Source organism: Mauremys reevesii, linkage group 3 (assembly GCF_016161935.1).
Source record: "Mauremys reevesii isolate NIE-2019 linkage group 3, ASM1616193v1, whole genome shotgun sequence".
Classification (NCBI taxonomy): domain Eukaryota; kingdom Metazoa; phylum Chordata; order Testudines; family Geoemydidae; genus Mauremys; species Mauremys reevesii.
Window position 1 is genome coordinate 49,510,744 of NC_052625.1, and position 21,280 is coordinate 49,532,023.

Here is a 21,280-nt window from a genome sequence, read left to right on the forward strand (position 1 = left end):
TGATAGGATAGCCTAATTTTGGCAATTAATTGATCTTTGATTATTAGCAGGTAAATATGCCCAATGATCTGTGATGGGTTAGCAGCAAAGAATCCTGTGGCACCTTATAGACTAACAGACGTTTTGCAGCATGAGCTTTCGTGGGTGAATACCCACTTCGTCGGATGCAAGTCATGGGATGGGATGTTAGACGGGGTGGGATCTGAGTTACTACAGAGAATTCTTTCCTGGGTGCTGGCTGGTGAGTCTTGCCCACATGCTCAGGGTTTAACTGATCGCCATATTTGGGGTCGAGAAGGAATTTTCCTCCAGGGCAGATTGGCAGAGACCCTGGAGGTTTTTTGCCTTCCTCTGCAGCATGGGCACAGGTCACTTGCTGGAGGATTCTCTTCACCTTGAGGTCTTTAAACCACTATTTGAGGACTTCAATAACTCAGACATAAGTTAGGGGTTTGTTACAGGAGTGGGTGGGTGAGATTCTGTGGCCTGCGTTGTGCAGGAGGTCAGACTAAGATCAGAAGGGACCATTATGATCATCTAAAGTCTATAAGTCTATCAACAAAACAGTGGATGTGTAAATACTGAAATGCTCCTCCCACTGATTTAACTCTCTGGCTACGCTGACATAATAAAACCACCTCAAAGAGAGGCAAAGAACTTTTTGCGACATAGTTAGAGCAACGATGTAATTAAAGAGGCTTATGATCGTGGACATAACTTAAGTTGACTTAACTCTGTAGTGTAGATTTAACCTTAGTACTCTTAACATCTGTGTGTTTACACAGATTGACTTGCAATTTGTTATGCTTTGTGGGAGTGTAGGGTAGAGTTAATTATCCAAATGTGGGATCATTTGGGCAAGGGGTTCCTAAAATACAGCCTCCACTAAGAAAGAAAAAAAACAAAAAACCAGCAACACTGATTCACCTAAAGCATGCAATTCCAATAATCTCCTCTAAATGGCTCCAGAATTGAGGAATCTTTGAAGACAACGTCATTAAGTGGAGCTATTTTAGACAGGAAGGGGCTGAACAGAGGAAATTTGAGGGTAAAGTTCCAAAATACTTTATACAATAAATGGATACATTTCATGATGTCTCTAAAAAACAAGTATTTTATGAATTCATCCTTTCTCTGGCTTTGCTTCATATTTTCAGTGCCTACATTTCCTATTTATTGAAGGAAAACATTACTTTCTACCACTGCAAAAAGTAGAAGCACAAAGATCATATAAAAAACTCCTCTGTACTATATACAGTGAAGACTGTGTGTAGTCATTCAGTGGTTCAATGCAAGCATGACAATGCCAAATCTGAACAAAGAAATCTAATGTTGGCACTGAACATGAACAACATGCAAAACAAGAATTTCTTTTTCCTTCCAGAAAAAAAAAAAATGAACCAAAGCCTTTTGTTACTTGTGCTACTGTGAGTTTAAGGAGATTTTCTGTAACTTTTCAGCTGTTGGTTTTGTAAATCTTCCTTTATCATCAGGAATATACTGTAATTCAATTTTTCCCTCTTAAATAAAATATCCACATACCATAATTAGGTATGTATATAAAATTCAGAATAAGAGCAACCATTTTTCCTAATTTGCCGTAGCCAAAGAAAACAGTGATTTAAACTACAATACAGTAAATAGTCATTTGTCAATCTTGAAATCTTTGAAAAAATTTTAAATATATTCTTTAAACATCCAAAATTTCAGTTATTTAAAGCTTCTCCAATTGTCCAACTATATCCTCCTTAGAACAATTAGATAAACATCACTTTTATTTATAGCACTTTATCTCAAAATAGGAGTAACTCAATTTTGAAATGATACAAAACATTACCTTAGCTATGCCCTGTGAACTTTTTCCAAAGCCAAGAGCTTATGACCAACATTCACCAGCTATATGTCAATGTCCTATAAACATCTAATACAGAGAAGCCTAATTACCAATGACTTTCTATGACACTTTGGATCCTAAATCAGTCAAGGCATGCTTTGCTCAGCATTGCAATGCCTAAGTACTTTCAAGAATTTGGGCCCTAAGCAATAATGGCCTAGTTTTCACTAGGATATATATGTGCTCAGAAATCCTGAAAAATCAAGCCATTTATGGAGGAGACCAACTTTAAGCACTCACGTGTAAAAAAGTGTTAGAAGAATAAATCAGAAAACTAAAAACTGAGAGAAAACAAAAAACCCGCTGGCTAATTCTCCCTGAGTAAATCCAACTGAGAAAATCATGCAAGACAGACAACAGCACTTTGAAACAGTATATCATTAAAAGAAAGTGGGGATACAGTCCTTATTTCACAATAGCACAATTTACTACATAGGTTAGGAAAAGAGTGTCTGTACATCTGGGTATAGTGTTTAGATTAAAAACAAATTTTGCATTTGTGGGTAAAGTCATATGATACATAGAGTACATAATCAGCAATAACCCACATTTAGATTAATAGATTTAACAATACAGTTTAGATATTAGAATCCAAATACTCAGGTACATCACTCAAAAATTTGTAGAGACATTTGGTTGTGGAAAGCAAAATATATCAATGAATGAAGATTGTCCCTCAGTAACTAAGAATTAGGATAGGTTGTCCATTTAGAGGGAAAAAAAAAAGTCCATCAGGAAAGTATTTGAGTTACTTTCCAGACTGCACTTCTCATCGGCACTCCAGCTCATCCCTCCTGGTATTGCTGATGTCCAGTGATGTGTTCTATGTAGATGTCCCTCGACCACCTGATGGCATCTGACACCATGAGTTGCCACATCAGCTGAGCTTAGCACTGACTGCCTCCACATTCTCTCGGCACTCACTCATTACTGAGTCCCGTGCGCCCAGGGCTCTGACGATCAGTGCGCGAGTTTGGACTTTGTAGCCCCTAGCGCTCAGTGTGTCGGACAGAGGGGTGTATTTCTCCAGCATTCAAGCTCGGGCATCGTGGAAGGCCAGGGTCCTGTTTTCAAAGGGCACTGTGATGTCCACCATGATGATCTTTTTCCGGTTCTCGTTGGTGATGACAATGTCTGGATGCAGTTGGCTGTCAGTTCCAGTATTACTTACTTAACTGTCATAAAAACTAGTATTCACTTTTACTAGAGTTAATATGAGCATTAAAATTAGTAAGAGTTTAATACAGATAATACACATGCAGAGCAAGAAATATAAAAATAAAATCTAGACCTCATTTCTGGGACTGAGAAGTAGCAATTCCTAGTAAAGGTTATACACGCAATAATTTATATATCCAGTAACATACAGCTAAGTGAGCAACCATACCAGACATCAGCCTACATCAGATGTGGAAGTTGGGCAGACCAAAAACTGAGTGCGCCTTCAAACTTTCAAAAACTGTTACCTGCATCACTGCTATACTTCTTGAAGAATTACTGTATTTATAAAATGACTTTTTAATTTTATTGTGATTAAAGAAAATACAGAAAAATAAATGAGAACTGGAGATGACAGATATTCAAGCTATATTTCTTTTATGTATCAGTTATAAAACCATTGCCCTTGTGCAGCATCAATTATCCTATCTGAAAGGGGTGGAGGAGGAAATAATAGTTGCAGGTCTACAGGGTATGTTACAAGGCCTTGGTCAATAAGATTTTGACACGCACAAAAATATTAACAGAATGGAAGAGGACACTTGAACTCATGGTCTGCTTACTCCCCAGTCTAGAGCACCTTACTGTAGGGTATTTGTTATAGAATCATAGAATATCAGGGTTGAAAGGGACCTCAGGAGATCATCTAGTCCAACCCCCTGATCAAAGCAGGACCAATCCCCAGACAGATTTTTGCCCCAGATCCCTAAATGGCCTCCTCAAGGATTAAACTCACAACCCTGGGTTTAGCAGGCCAATGCTGGGGGAAGGCTCACTCTCCTTTTCTGAGACTGCACACAATGTGTCTAGATTCTTCTTCCCATACAAAAAAACAGGTGTAAAGAAATATGAAGGAATGCAAACGAAGGTGACTAAATGGGAAGTTACTCATGAAAATGGCTAACACCTTGTAAAATTATCTTTCCAAAAGTTTTACAGTCTGATATTCAGGGCCATATTCAGCCATAAAGCTAGAGAATGCAACTCCAGTGACTTTAGAAGACTTGTGACAGAACTGAATTTGGCCCTTATATTGTAAAATAAGTTTTTGAATCAAATCACTTCTTTGCACAACACATGCAAGCATATTGAAGATAAGCTATATTAAAGAAAAACATTCAAGTGTAACTAAAAAGTATCTTGTAATTTAGGAAGGCTATTATTATAAATGGTAAACTTTTCAGTCTATAAGCAATACTAATCAAATGTTTACCAATATACAATTTTCAAGGGGGGGGGGGGAGAGAAATCTTTATTGTATTTCCTGAGATACACATTAGTATGTCAAAGTCTTTCCTTATTTTTTACTGTGAGCTTGTTCAAGCTATTTATTAATATCTGAAATAATATACAGTGCAACAGAAAAACAGAAGTACACCCAATGATATGAATGTCCCAGTGCTGTATTCACTCTCAAGGAAGAGAGTTTCATGATGTTTCCCTAGCCTGGCCTACCACCCCATTGTTATCTTGTCTCTTTTACCCTGCACAGTTAGTCTGTTGCTAACTCCTGCTGTTTACATATACATCCCTTTCCACACCTACTGTCAAAATCCCTCTGTGCCTTGATAATCTCCTTGCCTCAAAAACTGTAACCTCCTTCTTTCTGGCCTTACCAACATACAGCTCATTCACCTCAAGCCTATCTACAACTTTTCACAAGTCGTTTCACTGACTCCAAATCCCTATCTTAAAACTTTTCATGTTTTTATCCCAAGACCACACAGCATAGTGACATGATGCATACCATATCATCCTACCCCTTCTAAATCTTAGGTTGTGTATTCCCTCCTCCCTCTACATCCTATTTTGCTACGCTCAATTTAGAATGCAAGAAGGCAACGATCATGTTTTTACTCACTATGTAAAGCATCATATTGCATCTATAGTGCTATACAAAAAAATCAGTCTTTCCTATCTTCTTTAGGAAACAGCCCATAACTCATTCAGGAGCTCTTCTTCCTTTCAAAGAGACCTGACACACACACTCTTCTTCAGATATTATTCATATTTCCACGCCTTTTTAAAAAAAAAATGCTGCACTGTACTAAATAAAGGTGGATTCCCAAACAAATGTAAAATTAAATGTTGGAAAGAAGAAAGGAAAAGATATAGACAAGCAACAGCTTGGCCAAGGCACATATACCTGAGTAAGATATGGACAAATTACTTTAATCTCCCCCAGGTCCATTCCCTCTTTCTGAGGCTATGTCTACACTACAGTTTATGTCAGCATAATTTATGTCAGTCAGGGGTATAAATAAATCACTCCTGAGTGACATAAGTTACACTGACATAAGTGCCGGTGTGGACAGCGCTACGCTGGCAGGAGAGTTTCTCCCACCAACGAGCTCTCTCCCGTCAGCTTAGAGCAGCTACATTAGAGAGCTTACAGCGACGCAGCTGCATTGGTGCTGTAAACTCTCTAGTGTAACCATGCCCTGAGACACTTATTCTGCACACAAAAACGCGAGGCTACTTTGTAAACAACAAAAATCACTATAACAAGTATGTTCGTACCATGATATTTTAGAAGTTGCAGGAAAACTCCAAAACTGCGAGTATATTTATCTACTTTGAAAAAAATTATTTATTTTCATTGCTTTAATCTTTCTACTGTAGTGTTAGCACTTAACATAAGCATCACTCTTCTACTTTCCTATTTACAAGCCATTATACTGTACATTCTACTAATACAATACATAATTTTCAGAAATGTAAGGGAAAATGCACAATTTTGTAGGGGTTAAAAAAAATTACAAACTCAATCTGTACAGGATTCTCAAGTTTAGCACCCAAAATTTATACAAGGCATTATCCACATAGCTTTGGAAAGGCATTTGCTACATTGACAAAGCAGTAACAAACTTACAGAAATACAATAAAATACTGAAAATAAAGGTGGGTATTTGAGGTATGAGAAACAATACAGTTAGAACCGCTGAAGCTGTATATTTAGCAATACCCACTTTTTCTAGAAACATGTAATTGCAAACCTGGACTTCGAAAAACTATGGAGACAAAGTAAAGTGAAGGTCAGAGTGGTTTCTTTTGTAAACCAGGGAATCTAAAGAAATTCCTACTCTAAATCCGTTACCAAATTAGCAATTCAATAACTCTTAGTCTGAAGAAGCGTATTTCTCCCTCAACATGTCTCCTGCTTATACTTCTCTGTGATTTTCATAATCATTTGCTAAATATGTTTCAAAACGTGATCTGCAGTTTTGGGACTTTTAAGTGACTTACTCCTAAAAACTGTACAAACAGGTCACTGTTACTGCAGAATAGTGAAGGTTTCTCAAGGTAGGCACAGCCAACCCTGGTTTGGGTTATACTTACACAATATAAATTTTAACCAATGCTGTAAATTGGCCCTGAGGACAATTTCAGATATCAGCTTTGCCTACTAATTTTAAGGTGTCACGTATGCAGGAGTTTCAGTAAATCAGAGTTATAGTATAATCAGAGGCCTGTGTATTCTGAGATTCTGCAACATTTGCTACAGAAGGTAAGTTTGCTGTACAAATGTACTATAAAATATCAGCTTTAAGTTTTTAGCAAGTTATGTTTCTAGACCATATGGCTGCAAAGATAACCTTGAAAACACAAAGTAAGTGGAAACTAACGCAATGCTGTCTTTGTGAATCTGCAGACAGCTTGAAACTATTGCTCCAAGAGGTATGAATTATTTTCATCTCAATGAAGTGTTCTCTTCCTTATGTTTCAGAGTGCACTCTAATGACAATATTGTTGTCTATTTCGCTGCTTATCATTTTAGCAAAAACATTCAGCTAACATATTAACCCCATAATCCGAAAGCTGCCCCAATTGTTCCCTAACAAATTTTCAAAACTTCCAAGTCCATCCTCCCAGCTCTGTACGCACAATTTACAATGCAGTTATGCATTTTTAATACAGAATGCTTCCTTGTATCAGACACTGAAAGTAGAAGAGCAGCAAAAAATAAGCTGAAATTAATATCAAAACAACAATACAGGGTAACTATACTTACATGATTCATTTTCATATTTCATAAAAACCTTGATTTTAATACATCTGAGGCTGACACTCAGATGTTCCAGACTTTCTACTAGATTGCTAGAGAATCCAAGGCCTTGTAGTACAGTATATAAAGGCTTGGAAGGATCAGATTTTTAATCACAAAATGTTGATTTCACCATACATACAAACCAATACAAATATTTCCATTAAACCAAAATGTACAGATAAGCAAAATAAGAAAAATGCTGCTTGTGAACGTATTATGAGATTAATTTAAGAATATTTGCTTTGTATATTTTGCATGTGATATTGACAATTTGTGCTTCAACAGTTACAAATCTAACTTTTTCAACCTCAACATCTGCTGTCATGAAAATGCTGTTGTCTGACACCACCCATAATTTCCTGCAACTGTAAAAATTTAAATAAATAAAAACTGGAAAAATACTTAATGCCCATATTTTGCACAACAGCAAACACATTGATAGAAATAAAAAAATGCTTAAAATAATCATTGATGTCTGTCAAAATTATAACAAATATCAATTCCATTCTCCAACACTTAATTATATGGAGCCCTGACCAGAACATTCCAACCCCTTAAATATGTTTTATTCCAAAAGATTCAAATTCCATTCACAGACATAAATATGATAAATTACTGTAACCATTTTAAAATACCTAGGAGCAGTAGACAGTCCTTGGGACTGAGAGAGAGGATAGAGTTACAACATCTGCTTTCCCCCTGGATAGTCCTGATTTTGACTCGTTTGCAACGTTAGATGGGCCCAAATGTTCTTTATCACCCAGGCAGTTCCATCCAAAACACAACCTTGGCAAAGCTACCTGCAACATGGCAAAACTTGGGTACATCCCCACAATGAGTTCCCTTTGCAATGTGATTCCAAATATCAAGATCAAAATGCAATGACACCTGGGCTCAGCAGTTTCGGGACAAGCCCTATCACCAGGAAACCAGGGCAAGACTGGGACGCAGGCAGACCAGAACACAGAATAATGCAACAAGTCCCAGGTGGACTAGGTCACGATGACATAACTAAACAGATCCTGTCCCTGGGACACCTGAGGGAGATGCATTATCCGCCTAGCCCTGCACCCCAGACTAGGACTCTTCTCCCATTAAACACCCCTGCCCCACACCCAACTTGCACTACCTTCCCCCAAACTTTGGTCCTCAGCTCCCTATCACTGGGTCTCCCCTCTCCCTTACGCCCCCATCGACCCTACACCAATTCACACTGTCCTCTCCCAAACCCCGCTGCCCATTGCTGCCCCCCTTATAGACGCATAGACTTTAAGGTCAGAAGGGACCATTATGATCATCTAGTCTGACCTCCTGCACAATGCAGGCCACTCCAGCTCTCATTGCCCTCCCCCAGACCCCGCTGCCCATTGCTGGGGCTCCCCCTCCAGCTCTCACTGCCCTCCACCAGACCCCACTGCCCATTGCTGCCCCCCAGCTCTCACTGCCCACCCCCAGACCCCACTGCCCATTGCTGGGGCTCCCCCCCTTCCAGCTCTCACTGCCCACCCCCAGACCCCACTGCCCATTGCTGGGGCTCCCCCCCTCCAGCTCTCTCTACCCTCCACCAGACCCCAGTTCCCCTTGCTGGGGCTCCCCCCCTCCAGCTCTCACTACCCTCCACGAGACCCCTCTGCCCATTGCTGGGGCTCCCCCCCTCCAGCTCTCACGACCCTCCACCAGACCCCGCTGCCCATTGCTGGGGCTCCCCCCCTCCAGCTCTCACTACCCTCCACCAGACCCCGCTGCCCATTGCTGGGGCTCCCCCCTCCAGCTCTCACTGCCCACCCCAGGCCCCGCTGCCCATTGCTGCCCCCTCCAGCTCTCACTGCCCACCCCAGGCCCCGCTGCCCATTGCTGCCCCCTCCAGCTCTCTCTACCCTCCACCAGACCCCACTGCCCATTGCTGGGGCTCCCCCCCTCCAGCTCTCACTGACCACCCCCAGACCCCCCTCCAGCTCTCACTGACCACCCCAGACCCCGCTGCCCATTGCTGCCCCCTCCAGCTCTCACTGCCCACCCCCACACCCCGCGGCCCATTGCTGCCCCCCCCCCAGCTCTCACTGCCCACCCCCAGACCCCGCTGCCCATTGCTGCCCCCTCCAGCTCTCACTGCCCACCCCAGACCCCGCTGCCCATTGCTGCCCCCTCCAGCTCTCACTGCCCACCCCAGGCCCCGCTGCCCATTGCTGCCCCCTCCAGCTCTCACTGCCCACCCCAGACCCCGCTGCCCATTGCTGCCCCCTCCAGCTCTCACTGCCCACCCCTAGCCCCGCTGCCCATTGCTGGGGCTCCCCCCCCCACACTCCACACTCCCCTCCCCTAGACCCCGCTTCCCAGCCCCAGGATCCGCCCCCCCATGCCAGCTCGGACCCCTCACTCCCCCATGGGATCCCATCCCCGCAGCGCGCCCCGACCCCGCTCACCTGGTGCCCCCTACATTCAGCTGGATGATCTCCCCGCTTCCCGCGCCGGCGAAGCCCCCGCCGTTCCCCGCCATCTTCCCCGCCGCCGCCTGCAGCTCCGGGCAGCGCCCGCCGCCACCTTCCACCGCAGCCGGAGCCCACGGAACCGGCTGGAGGCGGCAGCTGGGGGAACGTGCAGCGGGGCTGCCCCGGGCGTGGGCCACCGCGGGAGGAACCGGGTCCCGAGAAGCTGCGGCCCCGCGGGCTCAGGCCAGCAAAGGCCGCACCGCCTCCCCACTCCCTGGCCGGAGCCGGGCGGAAAGTGCCATGGCAACGCGCAGCACCTGGAGGAGGGGGCCCGGCAGGGGACAAAATACTCTTGAGTTCTTCGCGAAACGAGCACGGGAGGGGAGGCAGAGCTGTGGGGACGCCATGGGCGGGAGGGTTCGAAAGCCTCCACGCACACGCACACCCCCCACCACTCCTTCGGTAGCAGAGTACACACCCAGCTCAGTGGGGAATACACACGCGGCAGTTCCCCCAAAGTAGGGGACTATCCCCACACGCCCAAACTGAGGAATCCTCCCTCTCCTCCTCGCTCGCCAAACAGGCAAAACTCCTCTCTCTATTAATCTATTTTAAATATTTTGCCCCTGATTCATCAGTGTTGCTGTTGCCAGCAGTGGAGTTACATCAGCATAAAACTGGGCTAAAGGCAGTGGTGAATCAGGCCCTTTAGTCATAGTTCTGAAAGTTTTTGAGGGTTTTAATCAATGATTATGAAAACTACAAAAACACGTGCACAGGACAAGTAGGGGAAATGGAGACTGTCAAGCTGGGAAGTTATATTTGCTTAATGTGTGGATCATTAGTAACAGGCACGTTCTTAAAAAGCTGCCCAATTAATTGTGCTCAATTTTTGAGAGGCCACTAACATTAAATGATTGCATTTCTCTTTTTCCCCCCTCCGTTATATCCACAGTGAACATGACACCAGAATTGCAAAGGGGGAAATCCAAAATCTGGATTCTGTACGACAACCTTTTTCTCTACTAAAAAAATTGAGACAAAGTTTGAACATGACCAAGCTACTGAAAGCTGCTACTGCTAGGGAAACATTCTTATGGTACATATTACTATTAAGCTTTAAGGCCAGCAGCGTGAAATTAAAAGCCATGCATGGCACTGGCCCTTAGCTACCTGAGAGATCACGTCACTCCACAGACATCAAAAGCTAGATTCCATCAGAACCACCTTAACCAACAGATGGAGACCTGTGTGTCCAAAAGACATGACTCTCTCAGGAGCTGGACCTAGACTATAGAACTCATTCCTGCAAGACAGAAGAGCAATCAGAGACCTCAGGATTCAGAACTACGTGCATAACTCAGTTTTCCCACCTCCATTGTGCTCACAGTCTATTTTCACTTGGGAGTGATGGGATGGGGAAAAAAGGCAGGGTGGGGAATTCTTCCTTTTAAGCCTCTCCTGAAGGCAAAGGAGGGAAAGCTAGAGATGAATTTTCCTTTGTTGTCATTCTTTTAATTATTTGGGGACCACTGAAGGTCACATAAGTACAGAAAGAAAGAGAGGCAGTAAAGACAACTCAGTATGAGAAGATTGGCAGCATAGTTCAGGTTAAAGGATAATTTGTACTGTCCTTTCTTCAATGAAACATCTTGGCCATAAAGAGATTAATATTACTAAGTGGGCTCAGGGTGGCAAAATATATGATATCCTTCAACTCTGAATCCACAGTGCAATTTGATGAGGAAATCAGTCTATTACAGAATGTAATGGAAATTTGACCAAGAATAATATATGTAGTTAGGAGAGGAAGTCATAACATTGTGGTTTGAAGGAGTGAGTGTATGCTGCCAGCTTTGTGATCAAGTCTTACAGCCAACTAAGGTTTTACTGTTTTCAGAGAGTAAGAATTTACAAATATGGGCTTTTTTCAACTAGGTGAAATTTGACAAGATACATAGGTCTTGTGCCAGGGACCAGCACCATTTAAACCCAGCATTGCCATTCTGCAAGGGCAGAGTGGACATCAGGGTCATAGCCTCACAGTAGAATCTCTGCAGCTCTTTTATGCTGTGCAAGGGGGGGTAACGACTAGTCTCCAATAGGTCAATACCAAGAGAATCACTGGAGGTGGGCTAGTGGCAGAACTATTGAATCTTCACTCGCATGGATTCAGTGGCTCAAAAGCCTTTAGTGGTATGAAGAGGGGTGGTAACTGCCATTTCAATCCATATGCTAAAAAAGTATCTACAGAGAAGGGCCTACCTAGTCATGGGATAGATTCCATCCTCCCAGTCCCCATGGAGTTCCCCAAACAAATACATTTACTGTGAATGTCACCCTGTGACACACATGCTCATTGGTACCAATTGGCAAAGGATTCAATGTTCTATAATGACAACTCGCATCAGGCCTAACAAACTCACTACAGATAGCACACTGCTTTCATAGTATTTCTCAAGAAAGTGATGTGAGATCTTAAATGCAAAACAAGATCACACAGGTCATAAATATCATTGTGAAATGTATGGATCGACACTGTGTAAGGAGTTATGTGTATATATTGGAAAATATGTCTTAAAGTCTGACTCAAAGCAGGGTTGACAAACAGGTTTTTGTCAAAGGGATGTATATTCATCTGTCTGCCTTGGTTCACATCAGGGGTGCTGGAACAATTTTTATAGTGGGGCCGGGGGTGCTGATGATGGAAATCATGTATTTGGTGTTTGTTATTACTGCTTCAAGCCAGGGGGTGCAGCAATACCCCTAGCTCCAGCACCACTGGTTCACGTGTAAAATGAGCATTGTAAGCCAACATCATGGAAGCCCCATTTGAATACAAAATCAATACGAAGGCAGCACCTCAGGAAATAAACCTGGGTGTGAGAGGAGTCATCCTAACTCTGGGACCGACAATGAATTTTGGGGATATGAGGAAAAGGCAAAAGGACACCTTTTCATCCTTTACTGAGAAAGCAAAAAGGACAGTGCTTTTTTTTCATTCGTGAAAGAGGGATCCCAGCCATGTTGGTTGAAGACACTGGAAGATTTCTTTAGGAGAGAAACTACTTTAGACAGAGGGTTAGCCTGTTAAAGTTTAGACTCAAGGACCTGTCTTATACTTTTCTTTTATATGTAACAATTTCTGTTTCAATTATTATCCTTACTCACTATCTCTTAAATCTTAACCTGTGATGATAAATGTATGATTGTTTTCATTATAAATATATCTCAATGCTGTGATATTATAAAAGAGTTGATCCTCAGTTGAATCAAACAAGCTTGTGTGTAAAGTGACCTCTTGGAGATAGCAACAAACCTGGTAATTTCTGTGAGCATCCAGTGGTTAAGGGCTGGACACTGCAGGGAGTGCTTGGAGGGAATGCTCTGTGCCTTCTTAGTAGTCTACACACAGAGAGCTATGGCTGCAAGGGCCTGGAAGGCAGTGCTTATGTTGCCAGAGGCTATTGTTTTCAGGGAGCTGATCCACAGCAGACACAGATGAAACTGCTTCACGCTAATGGCAGGTAGTGGGGAGGTGCCTAACAACCCTGGGGACCCTTCGGGAGAGTCACATACAAGTCATAATCCTAGCAGAACCATTTTTATTAACATTGGTAGAACACTTTCATTTTAAAGGGTACCCCCAAAGAAAATTGTTGTGAAGAGTAGTCTACTTAGAAGTTTTAGATCCAAGAGGGGACGACAGTTCCCCTAGCCCTTTGTTACATAATCAGTGTTTAAGGTTTGCTAAACAAATGTGAAAAGATTTAACATTGCATCAGTCTACTATCAGAAAAACCACAACTACGGTTTTGAGGTTGCCAAAGATTGATGCTAATGGCTTTTTTCCAGTGCTTGTATAGAGAAACTTCCCACAAGTGTACTACATGCAGCAACTTTGTGGTAAACACTAAAATTTGCATAAACTTACCATTAGTTTACTACTGTCATTATTTCTAAGAACTATTCAAACTTCTTGGACCTGTTGAAAGGGAAAAAGTCAACTTCAAAGTTAACTTAAAAGCCACTCTTCTGCCTATCTTTGGTACAAGTTGCACCTAAGACTATTACATCTGAAACAAAAAAAATCTGCTGGTCTTTTTTTCAAGTTATTTTGTACCCTTGTTTATAGTCAGTTTCACTATTTTCCTTGGATAATCCAATAGCACATATATTCCTCCTCTCACCCGGAGTTGCCATCTGTCTGTCATCCCCACGCAGAACTGACACCTCAATTGTTTCTCCCTGTTAATCATGCAGGTCTCTTACACAGTAACCTGGGAGAGAGAAACATTTTAAAAATAGGAAGATGTAACTGTAAAACCACCCAAATGACATGGGGACACAGGGGCAGGTGTACTACCTAAATCCACTGTAACTCATTTTTTAATTAGACTGGACTCCAAGTAGACAGTGTTCTTTTAACATTTTAAAGCACTTATTCTCAAAGCAGAGATGTTTTCTTACTTTTTTATGCTCAGTTTTGTCACCACAAAAGAACTCTATTGCTACTCCCTTTTTTCCCCATAGTTTTAGAAAAATAACTGAAGGCAGTGATCAGAGTAGCACTGGCTCCACTCTTTATGGTGACGTTCCCTTTGGGGAGTTGCTCCCACATCAAGCAGAGGGTTTCATGTTAGTCCTCCTCCAAATTCCTGAGATCCTAGGAAATCCATGGGAGGTGAAGCTAGCTGTTGCTGAGACTCTGTGCTGTACAAACTCGTGAGGTCTGAGGTCTCCCCCATGAAGCAAAATTCCCCTTGAAGCAGAATACCTTTCAACATTCCTTTGGGAGCTGTGAGGCTCGCTCAAATGCAGAGCTGTGGCTAACTGCCACAATTTAGCCCACAATAAATAGCACGAGGAATATTGTATTGTATTTTTCAGTTTCATATTTAACCCTTTGTTGTAAAATTTCTCTGAAGCTGCCGCTGAGTGTTGAAGAAGCTAGGGAGCCTTATCATAGAATTTGATCCTAACTTGCATAGATTACACAAGGCATTGAACATATCAAAAGAACAGTGTGTGTATATGATGTATGTTTTTTTTAGTGTCCTTATTAATTGAAAAGACTCCTTACATTTCTCTAATTATTCTATTTTTGAGGGGGGGGGGTGGATTCTTATAAACAACAAGCGATTAGGAATATAAATTCTAAGGAAGTAGCAAAGAATCCTGTGGCACCTTATAGACTAACAGACGTTTTGCAGCATGAGCTTTCGTGGGTGAATACCCACTTCTTCGGATGCAAGCAGTGGAAATTTCCAGGGGCAGGTGTATATATAAGCAAGCAAGAAGCAAGCTAGAGATAACGAGGTTAGATCAATCAGGGAGGATGAGGCCCTGTTCCAGCAGTTGAGGTGTGAAAACCAATAGAGGAGAAACTGGTTCTGTAATTGGCAAGCCATTCACAGTCTTTGTTTAGTCCTGAGCTGATGGTGTTAAATTTGCAGATGAACTGGAACTCAGCAGTTTCTCTTTGAAGTCTGGTCCTAAAGTTTTTTTGCTGTAGGATGGCCACCTTAAGATCTGCTATTGTGTGGCCAGGGAGGTTGAAGTGTTCTCCTACAGGTTTTTGTATATTGCCATTCCTAATGTCTGATTTGTGTCCATTTATCCTTTTCCTTAGAGACTGTCCAGTTTGGCCGATGTACATAGCAGAGGGGCATTGCTGGCATATGATGTCATATATTACATTGGTGGACGTGCAGGTGAATGAACCGGTGATGGTGTGGCTGATCTGGTTAGGTCCTGTGATGGTGTTGCTGGTGTAGATATGTGGGCAGAGTTGGCATCGAGGTTTGTTGCATGGGTTGGTTCCTGAGCTAGAGTTACTATGGTGCGGTGTGCAGTTGCTGGTGAGAATATGCTTCAGATTGGCAGGTTGTCTGTGGGCGAGGACTGGCCTGCCACCCAAGGCCTGTGAAAGTGTGGGATCGTTGTCCAGGATTGGTTGTAGATCCCTGATGATGCGTTGGAGGGGTTTGAGCTGGGGACTGTATGTGATGGCCAGTGGAGTCCTGTTGGTTTCTTTCTTGGGTTTGTCTTGCAGTAGGAGGCTTCTGGGTACACACCTGGCTCTATTGATCTGTTTCCTTATTTCCTCGTGTGGGTACTGTAGTCTTGAGAATGCTTGGTGGAGATTTTCTAGGTGTTGGTCTCTGTCTGCGGGGTTAGAGCAGATACGGTTGTAAATTCTAAGGATAAATGGTCAGATTATTCTTAGTTCATTTTTGAGGGAGGACAGGAAAACCTCTGAAAATGGTCTTTAACAAGATTTAACAAGACGGATAGAGAGAGTCTTGAATCTCAGTATCAGAGGGGTAGCCGTGTTAGTCTGGATCTGTAAAAAGCAAGACCCGCATGGCCCCACAATATGCCAACATTTTTATGGCTGACCTGGAACAATGCTTCCTCAGCTCTCATCCACTCACACCCCTTCTCTACCTACGCTACATTGATGACATCTTCATCATCTGGACCCATGGGAAGGAAACTCTGGAAGAATTCCACCATGATTTCAACAGCTTCCACCCCACCATCAACCTCAGTCTGGACCAATCTACACAGGAGGTCCACTTCCTAGACACCACAGTACAAATAAGTGATGGTCACGTTAACACCACCCTATACCGAAAACCCACCGACCGCTATGCCTACCTTCATGCCTCCAGCTTCCACCCGATCCATCGTCTACAACCAAGCGCTGAGGTACAACCACATCTGCTCCAACCTCTCAGACAGAGACCAACACCTACAAGATCTTCACCAAGCATTCTCAAAATTACGATATCCACACAAGGAAATAAGGAAACAAATCAACAGAGTCAGATGTGTACCCAGAAGCCTCCTGCTACAAGACAAGCCCAAGAAAGAAACCAACAGAACTCCACTGGCCATCACCTACAGTCCTCAATTTAAACCTCTCCAACGCATCATCAGTGATCTACAATCCATCCTGAACAATGATCCCTCGCTTTCACAGACCCTGGGAGGCAGGCCAGTCCTCGCCCACAGACAACCCACCAACCTTAAGCGTATTCTCACCAGTAACCACACACCACACCATAACAACTCTAACTCAGGAACCAATCCATGCAACCATCTACACCAGCAACACCATCACAGGACCTAACCAGATCAGCTACAACATTACCAGTTCATTCACCTGCATGTCCACCAATGTTATATATGCCATCATGTGCCAGCAATGCCCCTCTGCTATATACATTGGCCAAACTGGACAGTCACTACGTAAAAGGATCAATGGACACAAGTCAGATATCAGGAATGGCAATATACAGAAACCTGTAGGAGAACACTTCAACCTCCCTGGACACCCAATAGCAGATGTAAAGGTAGCCATCTTACAGCAAAAAAACTTCAGGACCAGACTCCAAAGAGAAACTGCTGAGCTTCAGTTCGTTTGCAAATTTGACATCATTAGATCAGGATTAAACAAAGACTGTGAATGGCTAGCCAACTACAAAAGCAGTTTCTCCTCCCTTGGTGTTCACACCTCAACTGCTAGCAAAGGACCTCACCCTCCCTGATTGAACTAACCTCGTTATCTCCAGACTGATTCTTGCCTGCATATGTATACCTGCCTCTGGAAATTTCCATTACATGCATCTGACGAAGTAGGTATTCACCCACAAAAGCTTATGCTCCAATACATCTGTTAGTCTTAAAGGTGCCACAGGACTCTCTTTTGCTTGAATCTCAGTGGCATTATCTTTCACTGTTCCAGAAGAAGTCCTTATACATGACCTCCACATAGTTGGGTATCATAGTGTTCGGGGCATAGCTGGGAGGAGGAAGGATAAGACTTGAGAAGAAGCCACTCTCATCAATATTATTGCTTACAAACCTATACAGATATTCCAACAGAAGACAGCGATGATGCTTCCAGCAAATCTTAAGTCAATGAGTGCTTCATGTTCTCACACAACGTACACAAAATGTTTTTGGCCCAGGGGCCTGGCCAATAAGATAATAGCGCCCAAAAATGGTTTGGAAGGTGCAATGCACATAGAGAAATTGGATCTCCACAGAAATGTACCAGCCTTTTAAAGATGCCTCAAGATGCGTGGGATTTTTATATCGACCTTGGGACATCTGAAAATTAACAATTAACAAGCTACTTAGAGTCAATTGGACTTTTGCTCTCGTAAGCCACACAGAAACTTCTGAAAATCCAACCCACTGTAAATACAGTATCAATTAATCATCTAACTGTTGGACTTTAAAACCAGGAAACAGAATAGAGAGCCTATCTTAAGAAAATCAGTTGTTGTAATCTGTGGCAACTGCAGTTCTAGAACGTGCCCACTAGATGACTCTATTGGTCTGAAAGTGGGACTCCAATATGTAACTCCTGTTTAACCTGATCTTGTTAAATGCATTTTCAAGACTCTACCCTGATACAATACATAATGATTACAATACATAATTTGCAATTCCTCCAATAATAAATGTCGTCTCATTAGAAGCATAAATTTCACATCAGAATTATATAATATTAATATGCAAAGGAAACATAGTCATTTATACAATCTTTTTATTAATTCATAGTGAATAAAAGTAAAATACAACATAAAATATTTACCTGTCAAATAGGGATCCTATATGGCTCAATGCAAACATAAGTGGATACATCAGAATTAAATATACATGTGTTTGGTAATGAACATGCAGTATTTAGGAATCTGCGAAGCCAGTGAATCAATATTAATTACTCTCTATATAGTGACATATCCATAGATACAAGACTGACTTCATAATTTGATTCCAGCTATTTTTTCTCTAGTGCAGATATTGTAAAGGGGGTAGAAATACAGTTTTGTAATGTACCATCAATACAAGCATATAGGTAGGCTTGAAAGGATTATGTTTTTATTGGTAAAAGTCACTAAACAACTATTTTACCACACACACGAAACAATATTTCCATTAATAATAATAAAAATTTACAGATAGAGAACTTGAAAACTTATTAGAGTTTGATTTATGGATATTTACTTTGTATATTTTGACATGCATATCAATATTTAAAACCATTCGTGTTTTAATGGTTATAAAGCTTTAGCTTTTTCAATCTCAATGTCTACTTTTATTAAATAATTATTGTTTGGCTCTGCCTTTTGTCTAGCACCCCCTCCTAATTTCCCTCAACTATTAAAATTTAAATCAATAAAAATTGAAAACAAGCTTAAAGCACAGAACTTTGCACAACTGTGAAAATTTAAAATCAAAATCAGAAGACATTTTTAAGAATAAACACCAGTATTAGCTGTTGACATGATAAAAAATAGAACTCCAATTCTGCCAAGCCTTCATATAATTCTGGTTTTATAAATTCAGCTCTTCAGTTCAAGGAGCAATATTTTGTAGGCTTTGTTGGGTTGATCCCTTAATGCCTATATCATGTTCACTAGTGTGGTCACACAAAGACATCCCCAAAGGCCATTAAGTTTGAATGAGCATCCAAGCTTCTCAAACTACAAGAGTAGAGATAAATTGTTACTGTGTTGACTTGCTTATTAAAGACTTTTTCACTAAATTATCAGGCAAGATCCATGGATACAGCTGAGGAGCACACAATGCAAATCAGAGTGAAGTATGGAAAGGCTGCATAAAGCTCACCTTTGCATTCCCCAGTTCTGGGCTGCTTTAAGCTGGTTCTGTCTAGGTGTAAGCTGGACAGCCCAAGGGTCATTTTAAGTTATACTAGCTGGTGGGATCCCAAGGAGCCAAACTGACAAGTAGGGATCAGCACAGAATGGAAGTTCTGGCTCTATACCTTTCATCTAGCCATGCCACATGCTCTACAATGGATCTACATCACTATTGTACTGAGGTGGTCCTTCTGGGGCTGGTTACATTAGCTCTGTACTCTGAATGAATCAGCAGTGCAATACAATATGGTTGCACAGCAACTGAGGATCTGTCCACTAGTTTTACTTCATTTAAAGATCTAACATATGACACAAGCTTTGCTATTCCTGTCATCTGCCATATAATATTTTTCATAAATTTTGGAAATTGGTAAAAATTACATTCCAAAGATGATACTCTGCCGACCTCTTTGGGTTAAATTATTATAATGCTTTATTTTATGGGTTTACTTTTTAAGAAACAAAATGAATATGCTGTAACAACTCCTTTAGTGACTCCTTAGGCTGAGAAAAGGTACAAATGTTCCCCAGGTGTGCTGGAACCAAGATTGTCCTGCCCCTTCCCAGCACCCTGAACCCCTGCAGAGAGTCTTGTCTCTAATGATTATAGATGGGGTTTCTGTTCCCAACTATTGACAGTTGTGTGTCTCTGAGAAAGATCCTCTAACCCCTCCCTCCAAGAGACGTACCCTTGTCTCCAAAACCAGTGAGGTGGCAGAACGCATACTGGTTTATGCCATATACTGCACACTTTCTGGCCAGCCTTGAACTCTCCGGTTCCCTGATGAATGTACTGGACAAGGATTGCAGAGCCAGCTGTCATCCTGGCAGGTGTAGCCCCAGTTCCATAATCCTGACCCATGGTCTCCCTCCGCTGGCAGGCTCTGAGCAAGGCCTGCCCAGAGAACATGGGGCTCTAGATCCTGTCGACAGCACCCCCCCAGCACAGACAAATTCCAGCACATCTTGGAGGTGAGCAGAATGGGGAGGTGCAGCAGGGTTTTACCTTAGCCCTGGGGACTCCTAGAAAGAAGAGACTGGAAAATCCATGTTTCTATGGGATCCTTCTGAGTATGCATTTGTGATATAAACTTACTGGGTGACCTTGGGGTTAACTCACTTCCCCCTTATGGCATCAGTCTTCTTCACTATCAAATCTACCGTGGGGGAAGAAGGACATATCACCTGACAATCACCTTCACCTGTGGGTGTCTAGCCCTGGGAGCCTAAACCAACTGGACTATCTGTCTCATCACCTAAACTGCCCTGTCTTTTCCTCCTAGGGCCTTGTCCTAAGGGCTCAGCCTGGCCCCTTCCCGGCTTGTCCCTGATCTTTAAAGGACTATCCAAGTCCTTCCCATACCTGCTCCCCTTGGGGTCTCTCTCCTGGCTGAGCACTGTCTGCCTTTATATCTCTCAGCAGGCCTGGGTCCTAGTCACATGCTGCTTCTTGTCACGTGACCCCAGGGGTGAAAGTAACTTACAGAACTTAGGGGTACTGCTGGAGTCCTGAGGGGGCATGGCCTCATCCGGAAGAGGCATGGCCTCTCCTGGAAGAGGCGTGGCCTCTCAAGATTTAAAGGCCCTGGGGCACCAGCTGTGGCTGGGAGACCCAGGGCCTTTAAATCAACCCGAGGCTCCCAGCTGAAGAGGTGGCTGGGAGCCCCCTGGGGCTCAGAGGCAAATTAAAGGGCCCAGGGCTCTGGCTGCCGGGGGGAACCCCGAGCTTTGCGGGGCTGGGGCAGAGATTTAAAGGGCCCAGAGCTCCTGCTGCTGAGGGGAACCCTGAGCCCTTTAAATCCTGGCCCCTGCCTGGCCGCCGGAGCCGTGGCCAGGATTCAAAGGGCTCTGGGCTGGAGCTTTGAGCCCTTTAAATCCTGGCCCCTGCCCGGCCGCCGGAGCCGCAGCCGGGATTCAAAGGGCTCTGGGCTGCCCGCAGCCGTGGGCAGCCCAGAGCCCTTTCAATCCCCGCTGTGGAAGCCAGTGCGGTCCAGCACGGCCTACTGGTTCT

The 21,280-nt window shown here is 43.0% G+C and overlaps 1 protein-coding gene across 4 annotated transcripts in view; it reads right to left on the reverse strand.

Moving 5' to 3' along the window:
• KCTD3 (potassium channel tetramerization domain containing 3) overlaps window positions 1–10,130 on the reverse strand; it is a 55,899-nt gene extending 45,769 nt beyond the window's left edge. For 2 of the 4 annotated variants that reach the window (XM_039531032.1, XM_039531030.1), the window contains exon 1: window positions 9,584–9,895. In XM_039531032.1, the coding sequence (XP_039386966.1) occupies window positions 9,584–9,657 (74 nt within the window). In that variant the 5' untranslated portion in view covers window positions 9,658–9,895. Of the gene's footprint in view, window positions 1–7,795; window positions 8,114–9,583; window positions 9,896–10,067 lie in introns of those variants that run through there. The other 2 variants (XM_039531033.1, XM_039531034.1) reach the window with 2 other exon arrangements.
• Between the last annotated feature and the right edge of the window lie 11,150 nt (window positions 10,131–21,280).